This window comes from Triturus cristatus, chromosome 7 (genome assembly GCF_964204655.1).
Source record: "Triturus cristatus chromosome 7, aTriCri1.1, whole genome shotgun sequence".
In the NCBI taxonomy this organism is placed as follows: Eukaryota; Metazoa; Chordata; class Amphibia; order Caudata; family Salamandridae; genus Triturus; species Triturus cristatus.
In genome coordinates, this window is record NC_140590.1 from 261,056,528 (window position 1) to 261,076,715 (window position 20,188).

Consider the following 20,188-nt stretch of genomic DNA (forward strand, 5'->3'; position numbering starts at 1 on the left):
CATTACCCCGCCACGCCCCAACACACAGTTTCCATTCTCACATTTCCCCCAACCGCTTGGTCAACTCCCACACATTCCATTCTCCCTTTCACCTCTCCCTTGCCTATGTCTGCCCTCTTTGCCTGCAGCCACTTAACCCCTCACGTTCTCCCCCTACGGCTTACCACCTTCCTCTCACGTCACCTGAATATCCAGGGGCCCTTCTCCTACAGGCACATTTTCGGCACAGAACTGGTCTGCTCGCTGTTTCACACGCCATGAAGGCAGATGGGTTTAAAACATGCACTTTCAAACCGTCTACAGGCTGTAAACATGCAATACTGCTTCTCGAATAATGTTGCTTTATATCAAACCGCGCCTAGGCCTGCCCACCCCACCTCATACATGCATTTCACCTCCCACGCAACATCCTCATACCAGCGCGTGACCTCACTCCTCTCCCCCACACCCCCTTCTTTGCCAACTCAGAGGTGTTCGGACATTCAAAACCAACAAGCATTGGCATAGCCAATAGGTCTCGCCTTTGGGACCTTATATGTATTTAGTTATGAAGCACAATATCCTTACTGCAACAACATTAACTGTTGCATGGCTAAACACTTATAAGGTCCCAAAGGCGAGACCTATTGGCTATGCCAATGCTTGTTCCTCTTTCTATGTCTGCTGCATTCTGCAGCACACATAGAAAGAGGAAAAGGTCTCTTGTGATTGTTTTTGTGCAGGAAGGTTTCCCACAAATATTCATCCCCGCAATGCAGGCACCCTTGCACCATGCTGCAAAGGTGCCAGCATTGGCACACAGCAGCCCATTGTGCGCCGGCGCTGGGGAAAAGGACAGGCATGCGCCATATCCAACAGAAACTGTGCATTCCAGCCCTTTACTTTTGCTGTAGGGCAGCGCAGCAGCAAGATCTTCTGTGCAGCCCTATGGCAAAAAAACATAAATGAGGCCCTGTTCCTCTAACATCAGCCAAACCCTCCACAATAGGATACTAATAAATAATCTCAAACCAAAAGCTAAGCCATCGGCTTGAGGCAAATGTTCCATCCCACAGCCATTCACATCTGGCAGAAAGAGCTTGTCTCAACTCCTAATGCATCACACATAGTAAAGAATTAAGTTGTGAATTTGCATGCAACCCTTTACATGATGAGTTGTATATGCCAAGTTTCCCCCCTATCTACGATTCTCTCAGAGAATACAAGAAAGCATCAACCCAATAATCTCCCGGATAGACTATGCCAGCGGTATAGGTCTGTGCACAGCCCTCTAGGTTATGCAGAAGCTAAAGAGAATCCAGGACGCTGCTGCCAGATAACTTCTTACTCTTGATATATGGACTAGCGTTGCACCTGCCCTTGAGTCTTTAGACTGGCTACCCGCATCATTTTCAGAGAAATGTGTTTAAGCTCATCTTGCCATTCAAGCCTGGTTTCTTCAGCACAAACTCTGTGCCTACCAACAAACTGCAACTCTGATCTAGATGGACTGCACTCTTGACCATGTCCTGCTTCACAAACATCTAACACAGGGGAAACGTCTTCTCAGTTCAAACAGTTAAGATATGGAACTCACTTCCTGAAAGAATAAGAATGATTTTCAACCACCTTGAATTCTGGAAAGCATTAAAAACATGGCTTATCCCGTGCTCATAGTTAACTCCTAAATAAAAGGTTAGACATACCTTCGTTTGACTGCATTAGTTCTCAAATTTGTTGTGAACACCTCATTCTTATGTGCAGGACCATGGTTAGAGCAAGTCTCCAAACCTCACGCACCTAACCTGACATCTCCCATATAAGTGTAACTACTATCAATCATGCCCTCCAAGATGGCGCCTAGGAACCCAATACAAACTTGATAACATTGTGACTTCATAATGGGTATCAATGATGTATAAATGCTGCAGTACAATAAAATACAATGAAACACAGCACACTTCTGTATCAAAAAACACTTACCCAAGTTGTTATCGGGAAAAAATTGCTCGAGTGGGCTGATCTGCTGAGGGGTTTCTTCCAGAGCAGGTTGGGAGAGATCGCTATGCACTGCAAGAAAACAAAACGTACTTATATTAGCAAGTAGTTTTAAAGCAACTGGTTTTACAAGCAGAAAGTACTGTGTGATGTAGAACAAAATAGGTGGTGTCGGGGGGGGGGGAGGGGGGGGTGGATCACCAACAGAGCTGTGTGCTCCAAAAAAGGAGGATAGTCAAATTAGAGATGGAACGTCGGAGCTGTGTTTGGGTTCCAGGACTGCAGAAGAAAGGGGTGCTGGGATCAATGTGTCTCCAAGTGGCTCTATGTGAGAGGACTGCCCTGCTGCTTGAGGCCTGCTTTGTACCTTAGATGACTGCCCTGCTGCTTGAGGCCTGCTTTGTACCTTAGAGGACTGCCCTGCTGCTTGAGGCCTGCTTTGTACCTTAGAGAACTGCCCTGCTGCTTGAAGCCTGCCTCGCGGCAGGATTGCAGGACTACCAGAGTGATTCTAATAGTCAGTTGGATGACCTTCTGTTCTGAGCTACAGGGACGCAACAAGCTCCAGAGGACTCCCTGTAACTGCACAGCTAACCTTCTACAACTGGCCCTGCCTGAGCCCTGCTGTCTTCTGCTGGAGTTAGTTCCTGATCCCTAGGAGGTGCCTCCCCAGGTCCTAGACTGCTGATTAGCATCAGCTGAGCTCCTCCTGTGAAATGCTGAGGTTTTTGAACTATGTGCGTCAGACTTTGAGAAGGTATCTTTTTCTGGTGGACTAACCTGGTCCCTGTATCTATCCATCGGGGTCGGACTGAACTTGTGACTTTGTCCCGGCCTATCGCAACCAGAAACCTACAGTTATCACTTTCTGCTTCTTGGCGCTATTTTTACTTAAACTTTAAAAGTGCATATCTCAGGTTCTACTGATTGGATATTTGTCGTTGTAGTCTCCATTTATTTATTTAATCTTACTCTATGTTTCTAAATTGGTGTGGGATTTTTTGTGAGTATTATTTTCACTTTATTAGTGTTTGCATGCTGCACAGATACCTAACACAGTGCCTCTAAGTTAAGCCTCACTGCTTTTGTGAGAGGCTACCAGAGGGTTTGACACAGGTTAATTTAGTGACTTTCATTGTTCACCCTGACAAGTATTGTGGTTGTATTGTATTGTATTTACTTTATTTCGACATCTTGTCATAAACGTTCCACTAAAATGTGCAAACTGCAGCATTATATAATACAATAAAATACATAAATTAATCACACGCGTAATAAGATCGATAAAAGATAGCCAACAATATTATTTGAAGTAGTGGCCATATATAAAATATACATACATTCATACAATAAAATATTTACAGATAATACAATAAATTATATCCTTGAGAGCCTCCACTCCTCAAAACCACCCATCAGTGTTACATGTCGGTGGCCATAAATGCTGTGTACAATAGAACGGTAAAGATGCTACAGCATAATGCATTAGATTCAGCTGCGTAAACCACCATTCCTTGGATATTAGGGGTCTTGTGACCTGTTAAAATCATTGTGTGAATTCAATTGTCATTCACCCTCTGGGCCCTAGGTCTAATGCCCCACATTTGGCCCAGGAACTTTGCCACCGCACATGCAAACAGTGGCCTGGCATCGGACTTCAGGATTCTCAGTGCAGTCCCATAGTTGTCGGTTCCCACCTGCTTGCAGATCGGGGTCAGCCAGTATTTCCTCGGCGACGCATACAGCGGACAAGCAAACATTACATGGGCTAAAGTTTCTTGATAGTTTTTGCAACCAGGGCAACTACGTATGGGCTCAGTACTGATGTTCCATTTTCCAGTGAAGTCATGCAAGGGTAGGGTGCCAAACCTAAACTGGATATATAGTTTCCTGTCCCTTGGAAGTTCTATGAGATCTAAATAGCCTTCCAGGGAACGATCCAGTTTATGGGCCATAAAGTCTGAGGCAAGCTTCCCCCATGCCCTGCTGCTAAGTTCCCCCTGAATTACCAACTCCTAATAGCATTTGTTTACTTCACGTTTCCAGTGGAGCAAAGGGGGGGGTCATTGACTTCCCAGATATCCCCCAACACAATAGCCATAAGCAAAATCTTATTAGCAGTATCCCTGCATTTTACACCCTCCATAGCACAGGCATACAGCAATAACTCAGGGGTCGACTTAATCCTTAACCAGAACAACAGGGGACACAATTTTGCTTTGGAGATGAAGGAATGTCTACTAATGTCTAACATGAGGGGCTGCAGGAGAGTTCTCTAGGGTAACATTCCTAAGCTCCAAAGGAATTTATGGTCTGAGCGACTAACTCCGCTATTTGCTCCAAGCCCCATAGTTCTGCCCCATACATCACAGAACTGACCACTTTTGCATCATATACTTGCATCGCCGGCCCAACCGGCTTGGTGTGAGATAAACGATGTTCTTTTCCGAAGACCCCAAACAGCTGCTTGTGTTTCAAAACCATCTTTGATATAAAAGGTTTCCATGACAAATTATCAGACAGTTTCTGGCCTAAGTAATCGAAGTCATTAACTCTCTCAAGCTGCGTTCCCCCAAGAGAGGGACATCCCCGATAAGATTTTGGGGGTTCAGGGCCATGAAATTGGTTTTACTTATATTTATTACTAAACCTTTGGCATCACAAAATTCTTCAAAGCGATTAAGAAGCCGCTGTAGACCCCCCCCCTCCCCCAGTGTTTTAGATACCAATAGTGCGTCATCTGTAAAAGGGAGAGTTACTACTTTTTCCCCTCTAGCATAGGAGCATCATTTGGATTTGTTGTAAGTAATTGTCCAACATTGTTGATAAATAGAGAGAAAAGCGTTGGAGTCAGGGAACAGCCTTGACGTACATCCCTGTTAACAGGGATTGGGCCGGTGAGCTGACCTTGAGAGCCCCAACATACCCTGGTGAAATTTCCTTCATACAGTTGCATGAACATGACTACAATTTCCTCTGCCTCTCCCTAAGGGTTTGCCACAATTTCTGCCTAGGAACAAGGTCAAATGCTGTCTTGTGATCTATAAAAGCAACATACTAACTACCCTTCCCAATTGTCACTGTTTTTCAACAAAGTACAAGGAAGCGGAACACCTGATCAACGGTCCCTGTTTTCGCCCTAAAACCTGCTTGGTATGGGGATAGGATTCTGCTTTCATTAACCCATGCCTGTATTTTATGCAAGAGTGCCCTGCTAAAACCTTTCTAAATCGAGTCAATTAGACTGATTGGCCTATAATTGCAAGAGTAGAACTTATCACCTTTCTTAAACAGTGGCACAACTTCTGCTCCTCTCCATGATGCTTGGATAGGGGCGCCATCAGCTATGGCATTAAATAAAATTGTGGTTGTTGCTTGCGACGGTTTCCACCCCTTCAACCAAAAACACAATTTCCTACATTAGGTTAGCGAGTTATGCATAATGCTCCCCATCAGTCTTGCATAATCATCATAACTGGACCCACTGGAATTTGTCATGTCACTCGTAACGAGTACATAGTGAGGTAGTGGAGGTTGCTTGTGAATTTATAACTGTTTAAGGTGTAAAGCTTTTGTTACAAGTAAACAAAAGACACACAATTGATGGACGGAATGCAGAACAAATCAAAACATTCACCCCCAGTCAAGAGATCTGGGTTAAATCCATCATTCTTTTGCTCACCATGCCACCCCAGTTTAGACCTGGCCATATGCAAATCAGTCGTGACCCTGTGCCTCATGGGAACAGTCCAGTCCCAACTGCCAAGCCAGGTCCTCCCTGGAATGGAAACAAGCATCCTAGGACCGGTTTCGGGGTTTCACCCCTCTTCAGCCAGGATAGCTTGATTCCAGTGGTACAGTGAGCCCAGGACCCATGTCTGGGCATACCTGGCGCACTTAGGGCAAGAAAGCAAAAGACACACACAATTGATGGACGGAATGCAGAACAAATTAAAACGTTCACCCCCAGTCAAGAGATCTGGGTTAAATCCATCATTCTTTTGCTCACCATGCCACCCCAGTTTAGACCTGGCCATATGTAAATCAGTCGTGACCCTGTGCCTCATGGGAACAGTCAAGTCCGAACTGCCAAGCCAGGTCCTCCCTGGACCGGAAACAGGCATCCTAAGACCGGTTTCGGGGTTCCACCCCTCTTCAGCCAGGATAGCTTGATTCCAGTAGCACAGTGAGCCCAGGACCCACGTCTGGGCATATCTGGCGCACGTAGGGCGAGAAAGCAAAAGACACACAATTGATAGACGGAATGCAGAACAAATCAAAACATTCACCCCCAGTCAAGAGATCTGGGTTGAATCCATTATTCTTTTGCTCAGGGAGGACCTGGCTTGGCAGTTTGGGTTGGACTGTTCCCATGAGGCACAGGGTCAAGACCGATTTGCATATGGCCAGGTCTAAACTGGGGTGGCATAGTGATCAAAAGAATGATGGATTTAACCCAGATCTCTTGACTGAGGGTGAATGTTTTGATTTGTTCTGCATTCTGTCCATCAATTGTGTGTCTTTTGCTTCCTCACCCTAAGTGCGCCGGGTATACCCAGACATGGGTCTCTGACTCACTGTGCCACTGGAATCAAGCTATCCTGGCTGGTGAGGGTTGAAACTCCGAAACTGGTCCTAGGATGTTTGTTTCCGGTCCAGGGAGGACCTGGCTTGGCAGTTTGGGTTGGACTGTTCCCATGAGGCACAGAGTCAAGGCTGATTTGCAGATGGTCAGGTCTAAACTGGGGTGGCATAGTGAGCAAAAGAATGATGGATATAACCCAGATCTCTTGACTGGGGGTGAATGTTTTGATTTGTTCTGCATTCCGTCCATCAATTGTGTGTCTTTTGCCTTGTTACAAGTAAGTCACTAGTTTATTTTCCTTGACAGGTATAAACAGATAAGACTTTGCATGTTTTACATAGAGCAGCAAATTGTCTTTTTGGTAGGTGACAGGTTTGAGGAAGGAACAGTGTGACATACCATATCCTCAATAACGTATGCAGTCTTTTTTTCCAGATGTTTTTATTTTTGTCTGCCAAAACAAAAACAAAACTGGCATACATGAGTGACACACATCGATTCTTGAATATAAGTCAGCGAGGTAACAATCTGTAGCTGTAAACATACAGATATAAAATAGTACAGTTCTAAACCACCATCGATAGTACCCTGTAACATGTCTCTCTCCAAATTGTGCCAAAGGTGCTCAGCCTCGCTCCCGAGGAGGCAGCCAGCAATAATAGGAATAGGAAATGTTTTGCACCTGTCCATAGGCCGAAAATTGTGTTGTGCTTGCAGGGGCAAGCTTGGCTTCATACACTGCTTTCTCAAGTGTGCAGCATCGGTCCATAGTCAACTTCCACTTTTGGTGGATGTGTGGCGCTCTGTGTCTCCTAGCTATTTTGAGTTTAGCAATTAAGTACCCATAGCCGATAAAGACACAACTTGTACGGGTACCCCTTGATTCCTCCATAAGCCCTAGTGTGACTAGTTTGGGGGAAAGGTCTACTGGGTGCCCCAGGATCATGGCCATTGCTCGTTGAATTGACTTCCAGTATGGTTGTATGTCAGGGCATTCCCAGATCATGTTTCAATTGGAGATCGACATCTAGTGCAGCTTGGTGGATGCGTGGTGTGCATTTTATTTAGTCGAGCGGGGTGTAATATGTCCTGTGTAAATAATGAACTTGAATGAGCCTAAGTTGTAAAGATACCACCAGTGCACGAGGAGCCATTTTGGCTTCCCTCCAGTCATCGTCATCCAATTCTCCCAAATCCAGTTCCCAAACTCTGCTCAATAGAATCATTGGGTCCAGGGCGTTCGTAATCAATGAGCGGTAGAGCCTGGATATGCTGTGTTTCCCAAGGGGTTCTAGCATAAATTTAGCCTCCAACGGGTTGTAGTCTGGTAAATGCAAAGGTCTGTCTTTGAGGGCGTACAACACATGCCTCAGATGGGGGAAACTGAAGGATTGGGATTTGTGCAGGAGTAATTTGTCTTGTAGTTCAGTATAGGATTTCAGACAGTCTCCCTTCCACACGTACTCTAGTTTTGAGATACCAGTATCTTCCCACCCCTTGAATGCAGGTGCCAAGAATCCAGATGGGAGACAAAGGCCCATGCAAAGTGTAGGTCAACATTGCCATTGCATTAGTTTTAGGGCCTTGTGCCGTACATTCAGAGTTACTGCAGTGGGTGCGGAGAAGGTCTCAGGACCTTAGTTGGGTATAGAGTATGTAAGGGGCCCTTACTATGGAACACATCCAGTTCTAATGTATGGACTTGGTCTAGTCTATCGCCAAATATCTAGTCAATACCAGTAGCAAGATTTGCGGCCCAATAGTAGAATCAAACATCTGTCTTCCCCAAACAGATGTCAAATGCTGACTGCCAACACTTAGCCATTGAGACACATGGTTGCTCATCTGCCCATAAGAACTTCCCCATATTTGAATGCCAAGAATTAAAAAAGAAAGGGATATGGTGTATGGCAAATTCTGAAGTATGTATAAGAGTTTAGGGAGAACAACCATTTTTACGAGCGCTATCCTGCCCATTACGAGAGAGAAAGAGTTCGCAATTTATGAAGTTATTTAGTAATCTGGGTCATAATGAAGGGTAGGATGTCAAAGTCCTATTTCAACTTGAGGGGGCAGCTACCTGCACCCCCAGGTACTAAGAGTGGTGTCATCTAGTTTGCAGTTGTGGTTGCCATGGCACCACTGCGATTGCATCTGTGGAAGGCCCCAGAGCTGATTTATCCCAGTTCACCTTCAGGCCCGGTGCATTTTCATACAAAGACAATATCTTGGAGAGACTTAGGCTTGTCAGTTGTGGGGCTTGAATAAAAAGGAGACTATCATCAGCGTAGAACGAAACATGATCCTCTGGGTGAATAGTTTTTAATCATGAGCGAGGGCAATATAAAGATGTATGCAGTGTGCCTTTTCACAACTCATTTTTAACTTTTTCTGGGCTTGTGAGAAAGAAGCTCTCCTCCCTTCACGGGGATCCACAGGTAGTTCCTTTAGATGTGTACTATACCCAAATAGTAATTTTTTGGCTATATACACATTTAATATTCTCCCACAAGTTTTGGGTGTTGGTTCCGTTCCCTATATAGGAAAGTGCAGAAGATGAGAGAATAAGCAAATAGGCGAGAACAGGTCAATCACTCCCTGGTGGCTGTTTATGCGAGGCATTTCCTATACACACACTTTTGATTTGTCATCTTTGCATTTGTAGGCTCCACCACGATGCACAGGACCTGCTACACGTTTTTGAAAATACACATAATGGGATGGTTCATATGTATGTACTAGAACCCTCTCCGCATTGGAAAAGAGAAGTGGGGGATGCCCTGAAAATATGTGAATTGATGTGTAATGGGTGTCAAGGGCTTTTGTGTGTGTCCAAAAAGTGTGACTTACCGAAATGCAGGACCCTGTGATGGGCAAGGTAAAGCAGCATGTAGGTAAGTGCATTGATTTAAGCTTTTGTTTGATTTCGAGAAAGGACCTGTGCTGCTACTGGACCTTGACGGTATAGTCTGGAAAGATGACGATGGGGTTTTTATCGAATGGCAGTATAGTTATCTTCTGTGCAGCTTGATGGACAGCCTCGAGGTCACAATAACTTAGGAGGTGGACTAGGAATGGCTGTGGTGGGGAGCCCAGAGGGATCCAGGCCGACAACGAACAGTGGGCATTCTCCACTACAAAACATTGAGAAAGATCTGTGGAAAACTAGCTGCAATAGCGGTTAGCATCTGCTGAAGCCATTTTGTTTGTGGCAGCTATTTTAGTTAGCCATGTGCTCGCCATGTGCTTACTCCCTCTTTGCTGTTGACTGCCCTTGTATTCTGCTTGTGTCATGTGATATAGTTAACTCTTTCAGCACAGAGCCAGAGCCTTGCACATGCTCGGAAGAGTCTGTAGCTGCTCATGCACCTGCCTTAGACTGTAACTGTCAGGCTGTTCTAACTGATGTCAGAAACTCATTACTCCTCCTACTAGCTGACTGTTCATTTTCTGTATGACCATCTATGTGTGTAACTCTTCTCATGAGTACTTGTACTGCCTCCTTTTGAGCCCCTGTGTGGGTATAAAAGGCCCCTGTTCTGTGCACTCCTTAGACTGTCTCCTACAGTGGCCTGAGGGTACTGTATGATGCACTCTCCCTCATGTGAGGTTAATAAATACTTATTTTTGATATTACAGCTTCCGTGCCAATCTCTTCTTTGTTGGGTTAAAGGACCAGGTGTATCAGTGAACCCCTAAAAAGGTTTTTATTTCTTCAGATCTGCTGGAACCCATGATTGAAGCCAAGATGAATTGGGTAGGGAGAGATACCTCTGTTCCTTCCAGTATATTCATAATTCAATGTTATAGCAGCAGGATCTAAGTTCTGCATCTTCTGCCCAGTGAACCAATTTACTGGTAGTTCATAGGACTCGTGAGACCTGTCCCTGAAGAGTTTGCAAAACATCTTCTGCTTCAGAGAGCTTACCCTTCACCTCTGTGGTTTCTCGATTTATTGACCAGATACTACAGAAATTTGGCGACGATTTTACTGAACTATTCGGATCTAACGCTCATCGATTCTGCGAGAACGGAGTAATCCCATGGCAGATATTTTTTCTTTCCTTCACCGTCAACAGAAATTCCAATTTTCAACTTCAACTATTTCAGGCGAGTTTCATCTTGAGTGCTTTTAATATCTATATTGGGCCAGTTGAAATATTTCTAGCGGTTTCGCTTAACATTCACGATTACCGTTAGTTAATCACCGTTGCCCGCATTCAAATCGCAATCACCAACTCGCAGCATTCTTCAAACACGGCGTTCCACTCCTTCATTCCTCTTCGGATTCATCATGCATCGACGCGGGCGCTAAGTATCTTGGGATACTTGTTGGGTCACGCTACGTGACCTCTACGTGCTGCCATTTTGACTTCAGTGTTACCGATCTCCTAGCAACATTCGGAGCGGATCTCAGCGTTTTGTCTCGTTTAAGTTTACTTTCTCCTATTCTGTGATTACATGCTTCATTTCGAACAAGCTCCTTGATTTCTGGTCAGTTTATTTTATTATTCTTCATATTTAAAAAAAAATATGGAAATAAGTGCTGAAAGCTCATCTGCTACTTCTGATGTTGTAAACAATTTAGTTGTGGGTGTTAACTTAAACACTCCAAAATAATTTCTCACAAGTCCTGGTGAACCTGTTGTTAAGTGGACAGATTGGAAGGAATATTTACTTAATTACATCGCAACATTGGAGGACAATAGTGGTATTCTCTCACCTGAAAGAAAAAAAAGGATCCTTATGCATTGTCTTGGTCCTGAAGGTTTGAGAATCTATAACCAAATGCAGAAAACAGAAAGGGCTGGCGCTATTGACATTTTTAAATGTGCTATTCTGGATTTAGATAATTATTTCTCCCCCATTGTTTGTGCTGCCATCTCCAGACGTACATTTTATAAAAGGAAACAGCAACCAAATGAAACCATTGAGGATTACATTTCTACTCTTAAAATGTTGGCCATTCCTTGCAAATTTGGTACTCTCCATGATGACATGATTAGCGATCAATTGGTTGTTTGTCAAAAAAATAATAGTATACAAGATAAACTTTGGATTGAAGGAGATTCTGGTCTTAAAGATATAATTACTTTGATTAAAAAGGCTGAACTTTCTGAAAGAAGTGCGAAGGCAATTACAGATAGTACAGAAAAACCTGCTGTCAATTTAATTTCGTCAAAGCAAAAAGGGAAGTGCAACACTACTTCACAAGAAAAGCGTTTCGTCAACTACAAGTCTTCTGATAAAAGTACTTCTAAATCTCAAGGGAATTTTGCTTGTTATAGATGTGATAGCACCAAACACAATGCTAGTTCTGAGAAATGTTATGCAAGATCTTCTAAATGCCTCAACTGTGGAATTGTAGGTCACTTAGCTAAAGTTTGCAATAGAAAAAAAAATAACAAGAAGCCTAATCAAGTTGCATGCCTTACTGAAAATTCTGATTCTTCTGAAAGTGACTTTGATGATGCTCAGCTTGTTCATACCTCCTCCACAAATCAAAAAAAAGTTGTTCTTAACATTTCAGACTCAGATAAGAGCAAACCATTGTGTGTTATTAATTTTGGTGGTATTCCTTTACAGGTGGCTGCTGATTCAGGATCCCCGTTCACAATTATAGCTCGATTTATTTGGGAAGATAAGTTTGTTAATGTTCTGGGTCCACATATGGAACCGTCTGATATTTCTCCTGAAAGTTTTACAGGAGAGAAAATAAATATGCTTGGGTTCAGAAAACTTAGATTTCAATTTAAAGGAAGACAAGCATTGTGTAAACTTTACATTGCTTATGATGGTCCTTCAGTTTTAGGATGGAAGGATCAAAAGGCTCTTGACATAATTCTTAATCCTAATAGCCCAGAACAAGTTCTGGTAGCGGGCGATAGTGCTGACACCAAAACTTGGGTCATCAATGAATTTAAAGAGGTCTTTAATGGAAAAATTGGTAAACTTAAGGGGTTCACACACCTTATCAGAATCAAGCCATCTGCTGTTCCCAAAATTTTGAAAGCACGTAATATACCCTTAATTGTTAGAGATGAGGTTACGCTAGAGTTAAATAAGTTGCAGGATGCTGGCATTATTGAGCCAATAGAAGCTTCTGAGTGGGTTTCTCTATTGGTAGTCGCCAGACGTGCCAATGGAAAGAATTGTTTATGTGTTGACCTTAGAAATTTAAATGAAAATATTATTGTATATCAATTTCCACTTCCAAGGATTGATGAAATGCTTTCATTAACCAGAGGTTCCAAGTGGTTTTCTACAATCGACCTTTCCGCGGCATATCATCAAATTGAACTACATCCATCTTGTAGACACCTTACTTCTTTTTGCACTCCTTTTGGATGTTATCAATTTCGCAGAATGCCATTTGGTCTGGCTTCTGCAGCCGCTGTTTTTCAAAGATTAATGAATCAACTATTTGGTGATATGCCAGGCATTACATTTTTTCAAGATGACATTCTTATAATGGGTAGAAATAAAATTGAACATGATGACAGGTTAAGAAATGTTTTGAAGGTCTTAATGTCAAAAGGCTTAACTGGAGAAATTTCAAAATGTAAATTTGCTGAACGCAGTGTAACATACTTAGGCCATGAAGTAAGTTGTCATGGTATTAAACCCAAATCCAAACTCATCAACGCTATTGTTGATGCTCCTTCTCCTAACTCCAAGGATGATTTGAGATCATTTTTGGGGTTAGCAGAATTTTATTCTAAGTTTGTAGAAAATGTTTCAGAAAAGACACATTCCATGAGACTTCTCTTAAAAAACAAGGTCAGTTTTGAGTGGTCTTCTGATTGTCAAAAAGCCTTTTTGTCAATTAAAGAGGCCATCAGCAAAGCTCCATGTCTGCAAGGTTTTGACCCTTCAGCTGGCACAATTGTCATCACTGATGCAAGCGCTAAGGGGTTAGGAGCTGTACTTACTCAGATTGCTGAAAATGATAAAGAGGTGGTTATTGCCTTCGCTTCTAGATCTTTATCTCCATCAGAAGAAAAATACTCCGTAATTGAGAGAGAAACTCTAGCCTGTATTTGGGCATTGGAACACTTTAGAAAAATTTTGTGGGGTAGGAATTTTACTTTAAGATCTGATCACAAACCTTTGACTAACACAATACTACAAGACGTCTTGATGAAGGAGGGAGAGGTCTACTGTGACCTCACTGATCCTAGTTTCTAGGGAAGAGTGAGTGTCTTTTATGGCTTGCAATATCGTGGTGGTAACCTCATTCGCTGTCGGTACCTTGGCAGTACGATAACAGAGGTAGTCTGTTGGAGCTGTGGGTTTGGTGGGTTGAAGATTGTCCTTACCCATGACATGGTGCAGGCAAACAAAGTTGCCAGATTGCGGTCATCATCATTGTGGGGGGCGGGGGGGGGGGTGAGGGGAGTAGATGCAGAACCACCACTGAGATGCCTCCTGAGTCCCAGATGGGTATGACGTAACAGCAAGTGTCTCTGTGCAGCAGGAGGAAGGAGCCTGTCCGGCACCTGTTACATTTACAGGGGACATACAGCTCAATGGGGATCGATGCAGAGTAAATAGAGGAGGGCCATAGTAAACAAGTATTTGGCTATGTAAGTGTCCCTTATATCGTTTGGTGCAGCGCCATGGGGTGCGCTCCACAGCTCATACAGAGAGAGCTGCTCAAATAGGCCCCTGGCTCACCATCACTCAAGCAGTTCCACTGCTAGTCTCAGTCTCACATGTTCATGGCGGGTCAGAGCCCAGAAACAGATCTTCTGGGGTAACTACATCCAAAAGCCTCAGTGGGGCCTCGCGTGAGGCCTGCCCCCTATCTCCGATGCTATGGAGAGCATGGTCTATGGGATTCACCACACCTATCTCCGGAGGCAGTAATGGTCTCAGCAAGGGCGTGGAGAAGTTCTGGTGCCAGGCTGGCAGCACCACCACACCAGTGCAAGCCGCATCCAGCCGGAAAGGGAGCACCACCGCCACCTTACGAGTTCCAGCCCGTGACTGCCGCCCCCTTCATTACTGCGCCACTGCGGAGGCTGCCTGAAAAAGCTTCCACTGATATGGGCGCCTGCTCTCTGGCAGCCTGGGTGAGATGGTATCTGGCAGGAGGTAGGGTAGACACAGTATTATGTCAGATTACCAGTGAGGATTCAGGAGTTGGGACTTAACTCGTGCTGTCGGCCATCTTTCCAGCTATCGTATGCAGTCTTGAATCAATATTAGTTCTTTAGTGCGAGTTTGCCATTATTCTGGAGAGGTCTGCACAAATCCCATTGCTCCTCGAGTTCTCTGTGGGATGTGCTCTGCTCTGGATGAATTTCCTGTATTCTTGTCACATGTGGTACACGTGACAATACTACACCTGGCTGACAGCCATTCCTTTGTTCTTATTTTCTTACGACTAAAATATTGTTCAGTTGTCTTATAATCTTGAAAAGAACTTCTTAAGTAATCTATTATAGCTCTGTGTACATGCAATATAGATAGATTTCTCCTGCTCTTGAGTGTGAATCTTTAAAGGAGGTCAAAGTCTTATTGATTTCATTTTTATTGAAAGGAGAATATAACCTTGGTATAACTCACGGTTGTCTACGCAGCACTTTCCTCTCTCTATGCATCTGAGTGAAAGGCTCATCTACAGTAAAGGCACAAACTCTTCTGAGGCTTATTGTTACCAAGAATGCGATTTTTATTTTAAATGTTATTTTATTTTTGGAGTTTTATACAGCGCTGGCTGGACCCGGGGGTATTTATGCTGTAGTTTGAAAATTAAAATGGAGCATATAAGTATTTAAGTGTCATAGTTTACTAAGTTTTCTGAATGGGAATTTCATTCTGTTTTTGCCTTCTATGAACAACTTGCATCTTTCGTACGGTGGTTCGGCTGTAAAGTGTTTATAGAATTGTTTTTCGAATAAACGTTTGTTAAACAAGTACTGTATCTTTCATCATAATATTAGCTGATATATTTCATCATCCGGTAACTATAATTAAAAAATAATTCTTGCCTAAATAGCTCTTCATGTCTTAGCTGTTTTATCTCGGAGACCTGCATTGGTTGCTGGTCTATAGAAGAATTAGACTCAAGGCCTTTGCTTTACTTGTCGTGGCTTTGCTAGCACATGTCCACACTACCTTCAACGTCTAATTCAGCCCTTTATTAGGTCTAGCTAGAGCCAGCGCATGCGCTGGTCTTGCAGACATTTAGTGGCTTTTAAAAGTGCCACCAGAGGCTTTTGCCGGCCACCAGCTTGCGGTTACGCGCGCGCAGCCGCCAGCTTTCAGCGCCTGATCGCGATCAGTTTCACTTTCGCGCACACACAACTCCCGCTTCTCCCCCTCCCCCACCACCGATCGCCCCTCGCGTGCGCGCGGCCAATGCTTTTTTCAAATGTTTGCGTTGTTTATTTTGTTATTGTGTTTCGTCACGTTTCTAATTTGATATTTTGCGTTGTGTATTTTATTACTGTCTCACGTCACGTACCTAAGCATTGATGGCATATCAGGATTATAATAAAGAAGGCAGTCCCTTGGTACACGTGTGGTGTGATGGAAGTCAGACAGTAAAAACTCGCTTTCATGCAACAAGGTACGCAGGAATCATCCGAATTAATTATACGAGGTGTTATCGCCACCGTGTGGACGTTGGATGAAATGAGCTTTGTTATATCCTGAGAGCAAGAGATGGTAGCGGAATGTTGGTGTGACTGTGATGTGTGGAATGCCTGAGTGCCTGTGTGAATGGGTGGTGACAGTTGGAGATGGGCTGAGCAGCTAGACAGGCTGCTCCTGGTGGGGCTGGTGTAGGAGCTGGTACATGGCTGAACTAAGACTGTTACTGTTTGGAACTGGAACCAATAAAGAAGACTTAGAAACTTACAACATGGCTACCAGTGTCTTCATGTATAGAGCACAACATAATTTTGGCGACGAGCGGACCTGGACCCAAGCATACTTATGGATTGTACAGAAACCCAGAGACTACAAAGAAACCATTGTAATCAGCGCAACTACAAAGAAAAAAGAAAGAAAAATACCTGAAGCAGAATGGAGTAAAAGGCAAGCCAGCCCCACCAGTGTCCTGTCATCGGACGGCCCCAACCACCGTGTGTGTCCTGCCTGATTTTACTCCATGGACTTGACCACAGGTATGGTCTGTATGTTAGGGTATGAATGGTTTATCTTTCACCCTACCACTTCCTTTTGTATCTGCAGTATGGATTTATTTACTGCGTAGAGGAACTGTGGCTGTTCAAGATGTGAGTTATGGTCTAACTCAGTGAAGTGAATTCACAGGTGCCACACAAGAGCGGTGTCCTGTTGCCAAGATTTGTGTCTTGGTCTTTATGTGAGCACAATTAAAGTCATTTTACAAAGAGGATACTAGTGTGACCCTAAACAATTTTCACAAACTGGAGTCAAGTGCACACGGAATGGATGACTGGAAGCTAGCCAAGTCTAGTGCTTTGTCTCATGGTGTGCACTACTAAGCACATTTAACAAAGTGGATTTTGATTTGATCTTCTACATTTCCACAAATTGGAATTGGAGTTTGCAACATACATTGATCGTGGACAGCGTGGGACATGGCTCTCATTTTGTTCTGGTCTACGTGGTTTCTGAAGATAATCCGCAAAAGGCAATGGAAATAAAGGAAACGTGACATCTGACTTTATACTGGAAACATAGGAAATGCGACGTTTGTCTGTGATGCTATCTACTGGTGTATGGTACAAAAAAGGGGGGGGACAGTGGGACTTGTTTAAGGAGGTCCAGTGTACATGCCCCAAGAGACTATCAGCGAAAAAGGGTACAAAGTTCCTCATGTACAATAAAGAAGAGATAAGGAAGGAAGTGGATGTCGGGACTCAACCATCCGCTAGTTACCAGGAGGTAACCAAGGGAAGACCAGGGGAATTCCCTTGGTGGAACTAGAGCTCTCACACACCCAGCAAGCTAGGTGTCATGCTTCATCATATGAGCAATGCCCCTCGTCAAGTCGGCGCTGCAATCCTTGACGGGCTCCCGAAATCGGGGCTCTTTATCGGGGATCTTTTGTTCCTGCCGATAGGTGCATTGGGGTGAGGGGCCTAGTGTGTGTAGATGTAGCAAAGAGTGAAGTAAAAAGGGTCAGTTAGTCCTAATTGATACTTCATTCAGAAGGTAAACTACCCTATTAAAATGGTGTAGAGTGGCTAAGTACTAGAGGTAATGTGTCTAGACGTATAGCTCTACTCTAGGAGATCAACATGTTTCATGCCATGTATGTCAGGAGGATCTGGGCAATTCTTCAGGATCAGAAACACTATCTACACTACGTGGTGGAGTGAAATCTACATACCACGTCCTTAGGTCTGTGACCTGTTGAAACAAAAGCAAGATAATAAAACAATCTCTTCTTACTGTTATAATGTATAATTCAATTGTGTTATAAAAATCACCGTGCTAGGAGTAGCTCAAATCGAATTCTATATAGTGAGGTACCTCAGAGAGCCGTGTGGAAGTGGAGGAAAAGGGGGGGTTGTGGTGGTTAGGGAGGGGGGTTTTGTAAAAACAGCTAATTAGCTGGCAATAATCTATGGAGAACACAAGGACAGACTCACCTAGTAATGTTACTGGATATGCTAGCAACAGTGCTGGCGGCTATTAAAAGGACACGATTGGGTCCTGTAAAACATGAAGAGGTGCCACAAATACAATGAATCAACATGAATTACGGTCACGCTAACTGGTTGAGAGTTCCTCAAATAATGGTAAATAAAACGTAAGCGTATCATTAGAATACTGGGAGAAAACTCCAGCCATTGCAAAAAATAACCCACTCAAACGCGACAGCCTACCGGACCCGGAGCCCAGGCGAGGGATGTATCTGCCAGGGCACACGGTAACCGATAAGGTCGGTAAGGGGGGGTCTGAATTGCATGGGAGGCATCACTCACCAGCAGGCGAGTGCTGCTTAACGGGCTGCGACTAATCGAGGAATCATGTACTCACCAGCGTGAATTCACGCTATGCCGGAAGACCTACCCAAACCGCCAGGAACCGGGGTGGTGAGGAGTGGAAGCCAAAGCGGAAAGATATACTCTATGGGAGAGTCAATTACAGCGGTACGTGATGTGTGTAACGGAACGCCGTGACGTCTATGGTTGCTAGGCAATGTCACGTGGTGTATCGTGACGTCGTGACGTCTCTAGTTGTTAGACTACGTGGTGTAAACAGATACGTAGGTGTTGCTTCGAAGCCATAACAGAAAGGAATACTCATTGGGCGAGTCGAATCAGAAGTTACGTAAGGGGCTTGTCATAGCGCTATGACATCTCATGTTATGACACGTGATGTATCGTATCATCAAGTCGTGTATAGTTGTTAGACTGCGTGGTGTAACCTGCTGGCTGTCTAGGTGCGATGAGTGTGGTTATGCAGGGGCGTGTGGTAACGCTGCTCAGTTATGTCACGTGATGCAAAAAAGTTGGACAGTTATCTGAATACAATGTAAAGGTATGGCTCACTTTTAATACGGTATCGATCACGAAATGTCATCAATATAGAACCACATGTGAGGTGATGTGGGCGGGTAATTCTCTTCAATAATATTCAAAAAGAAGAATATGGCACTGGTGTATGTCAAAAGCCTCACTACAGTGGTGCTCTCTTAAGTATCGAAGCCTGATACGGGTTAAGACGGTCCTGGTTAAGTTAAAGGGAAAGCGCCCACTCAAGGGGTAGTTGGTAGTGTTTGTAACCAATCATGTACCACTAGGGCCAATCTTCACAAGGAGTAACTCGGATAAGACAGGTATAGGAGTACAAATGTCACTGCCCAAAGGGGTAGGGATCAGAATCAGGCTCCAAGTTAAGGTAGAACACTCCACAGGATGTCATCATTGAGACCTTCAGTGTGACATGATAGTCTATGTGCCCATCTCTGTTCAATCCTGAACAGAGAAGATTTGGAAATCTGTACATGGGATTCCAATATAACCCAGTGTAGTGAATCGGGGGAGTGTTGAGCCTCCATGAAATGTCTGTATAGTCTAGTGGTGGTGCGTTGACAACGTATGTTGCTCCTGTGTTCAAATATGCGGATTTTGGCTGGTCGCATGGTCATGCCTATGTATTGTAGATCACATGGGCAGGTGATCAAGTAAATACACTGTTTGGTGTTACAGTTTGCATGCTTTTGGATACTCCATTTAAAATTAGGTCGCAAAATGACTTCCTTAGTTGATGTAGTAAATTTGCAGACAGCACACATGCCGCAGGGAAAATGTCCCTTAACAGGCGGTAGACCCCAAAGAGTAGTTTGTGATAGGTTGATATGTTTTTTAGGTCTTGTGTGAATCAGAATATCTCTCAGGCTGCAGGTTCTAGTATAAGCAAACCTAGGTTTTGGTATCTGTAGGTCGCCTGTATTGAGAATACCCCAGTGTTTTAGAATGATCTTCTTTGTGGGGGCAGAATTAGGTGTAAAGGAGGTGACACATGTGATAACATCCTCAGGTGGTTTGTGGTGTACTTCTAATAAGGACTCTCTAGGATTGTTTAAAGCTCTCTTCATTGAGTCCTTAATCACTTTGGAAGGGTAACCTCTAGTCTTGAGGTTTGTGGCTAGGGAGGCAGCTTCTACTTTGTAATCAT

At 43.9% G+C, this 20,188-nt stretch overlaps 1 protein-coding gene across 2 annotated transcripts in view; it reads right to left on the minus strand.

Moving 5' to 3' along the window:
- IRF3 (interferon regulatory factor 3) overlaps window positions 1-20,188 on the minus strand; it is a 160,954-nt gene that overhangs the window by 19,892 nt on the left and 120,874 nt on the right. For both annotated transcript variants that reach the window (XR_014966408.1, XM_085616157.1), the window contains exon 6: window positions 1,963-2,049. Coding sequence is in view for 1 of the 2 variants with exons in the window: in XM_085616157.1 (XP_085472283.1) it covers window positions 1,963-2,049 (87 nt within the window). In the remaining variant the exon portion in view is untranslated. The remainder of the gene's footprint in view (window positions 1-1,962; window positions 2,050-20,188) is intronic.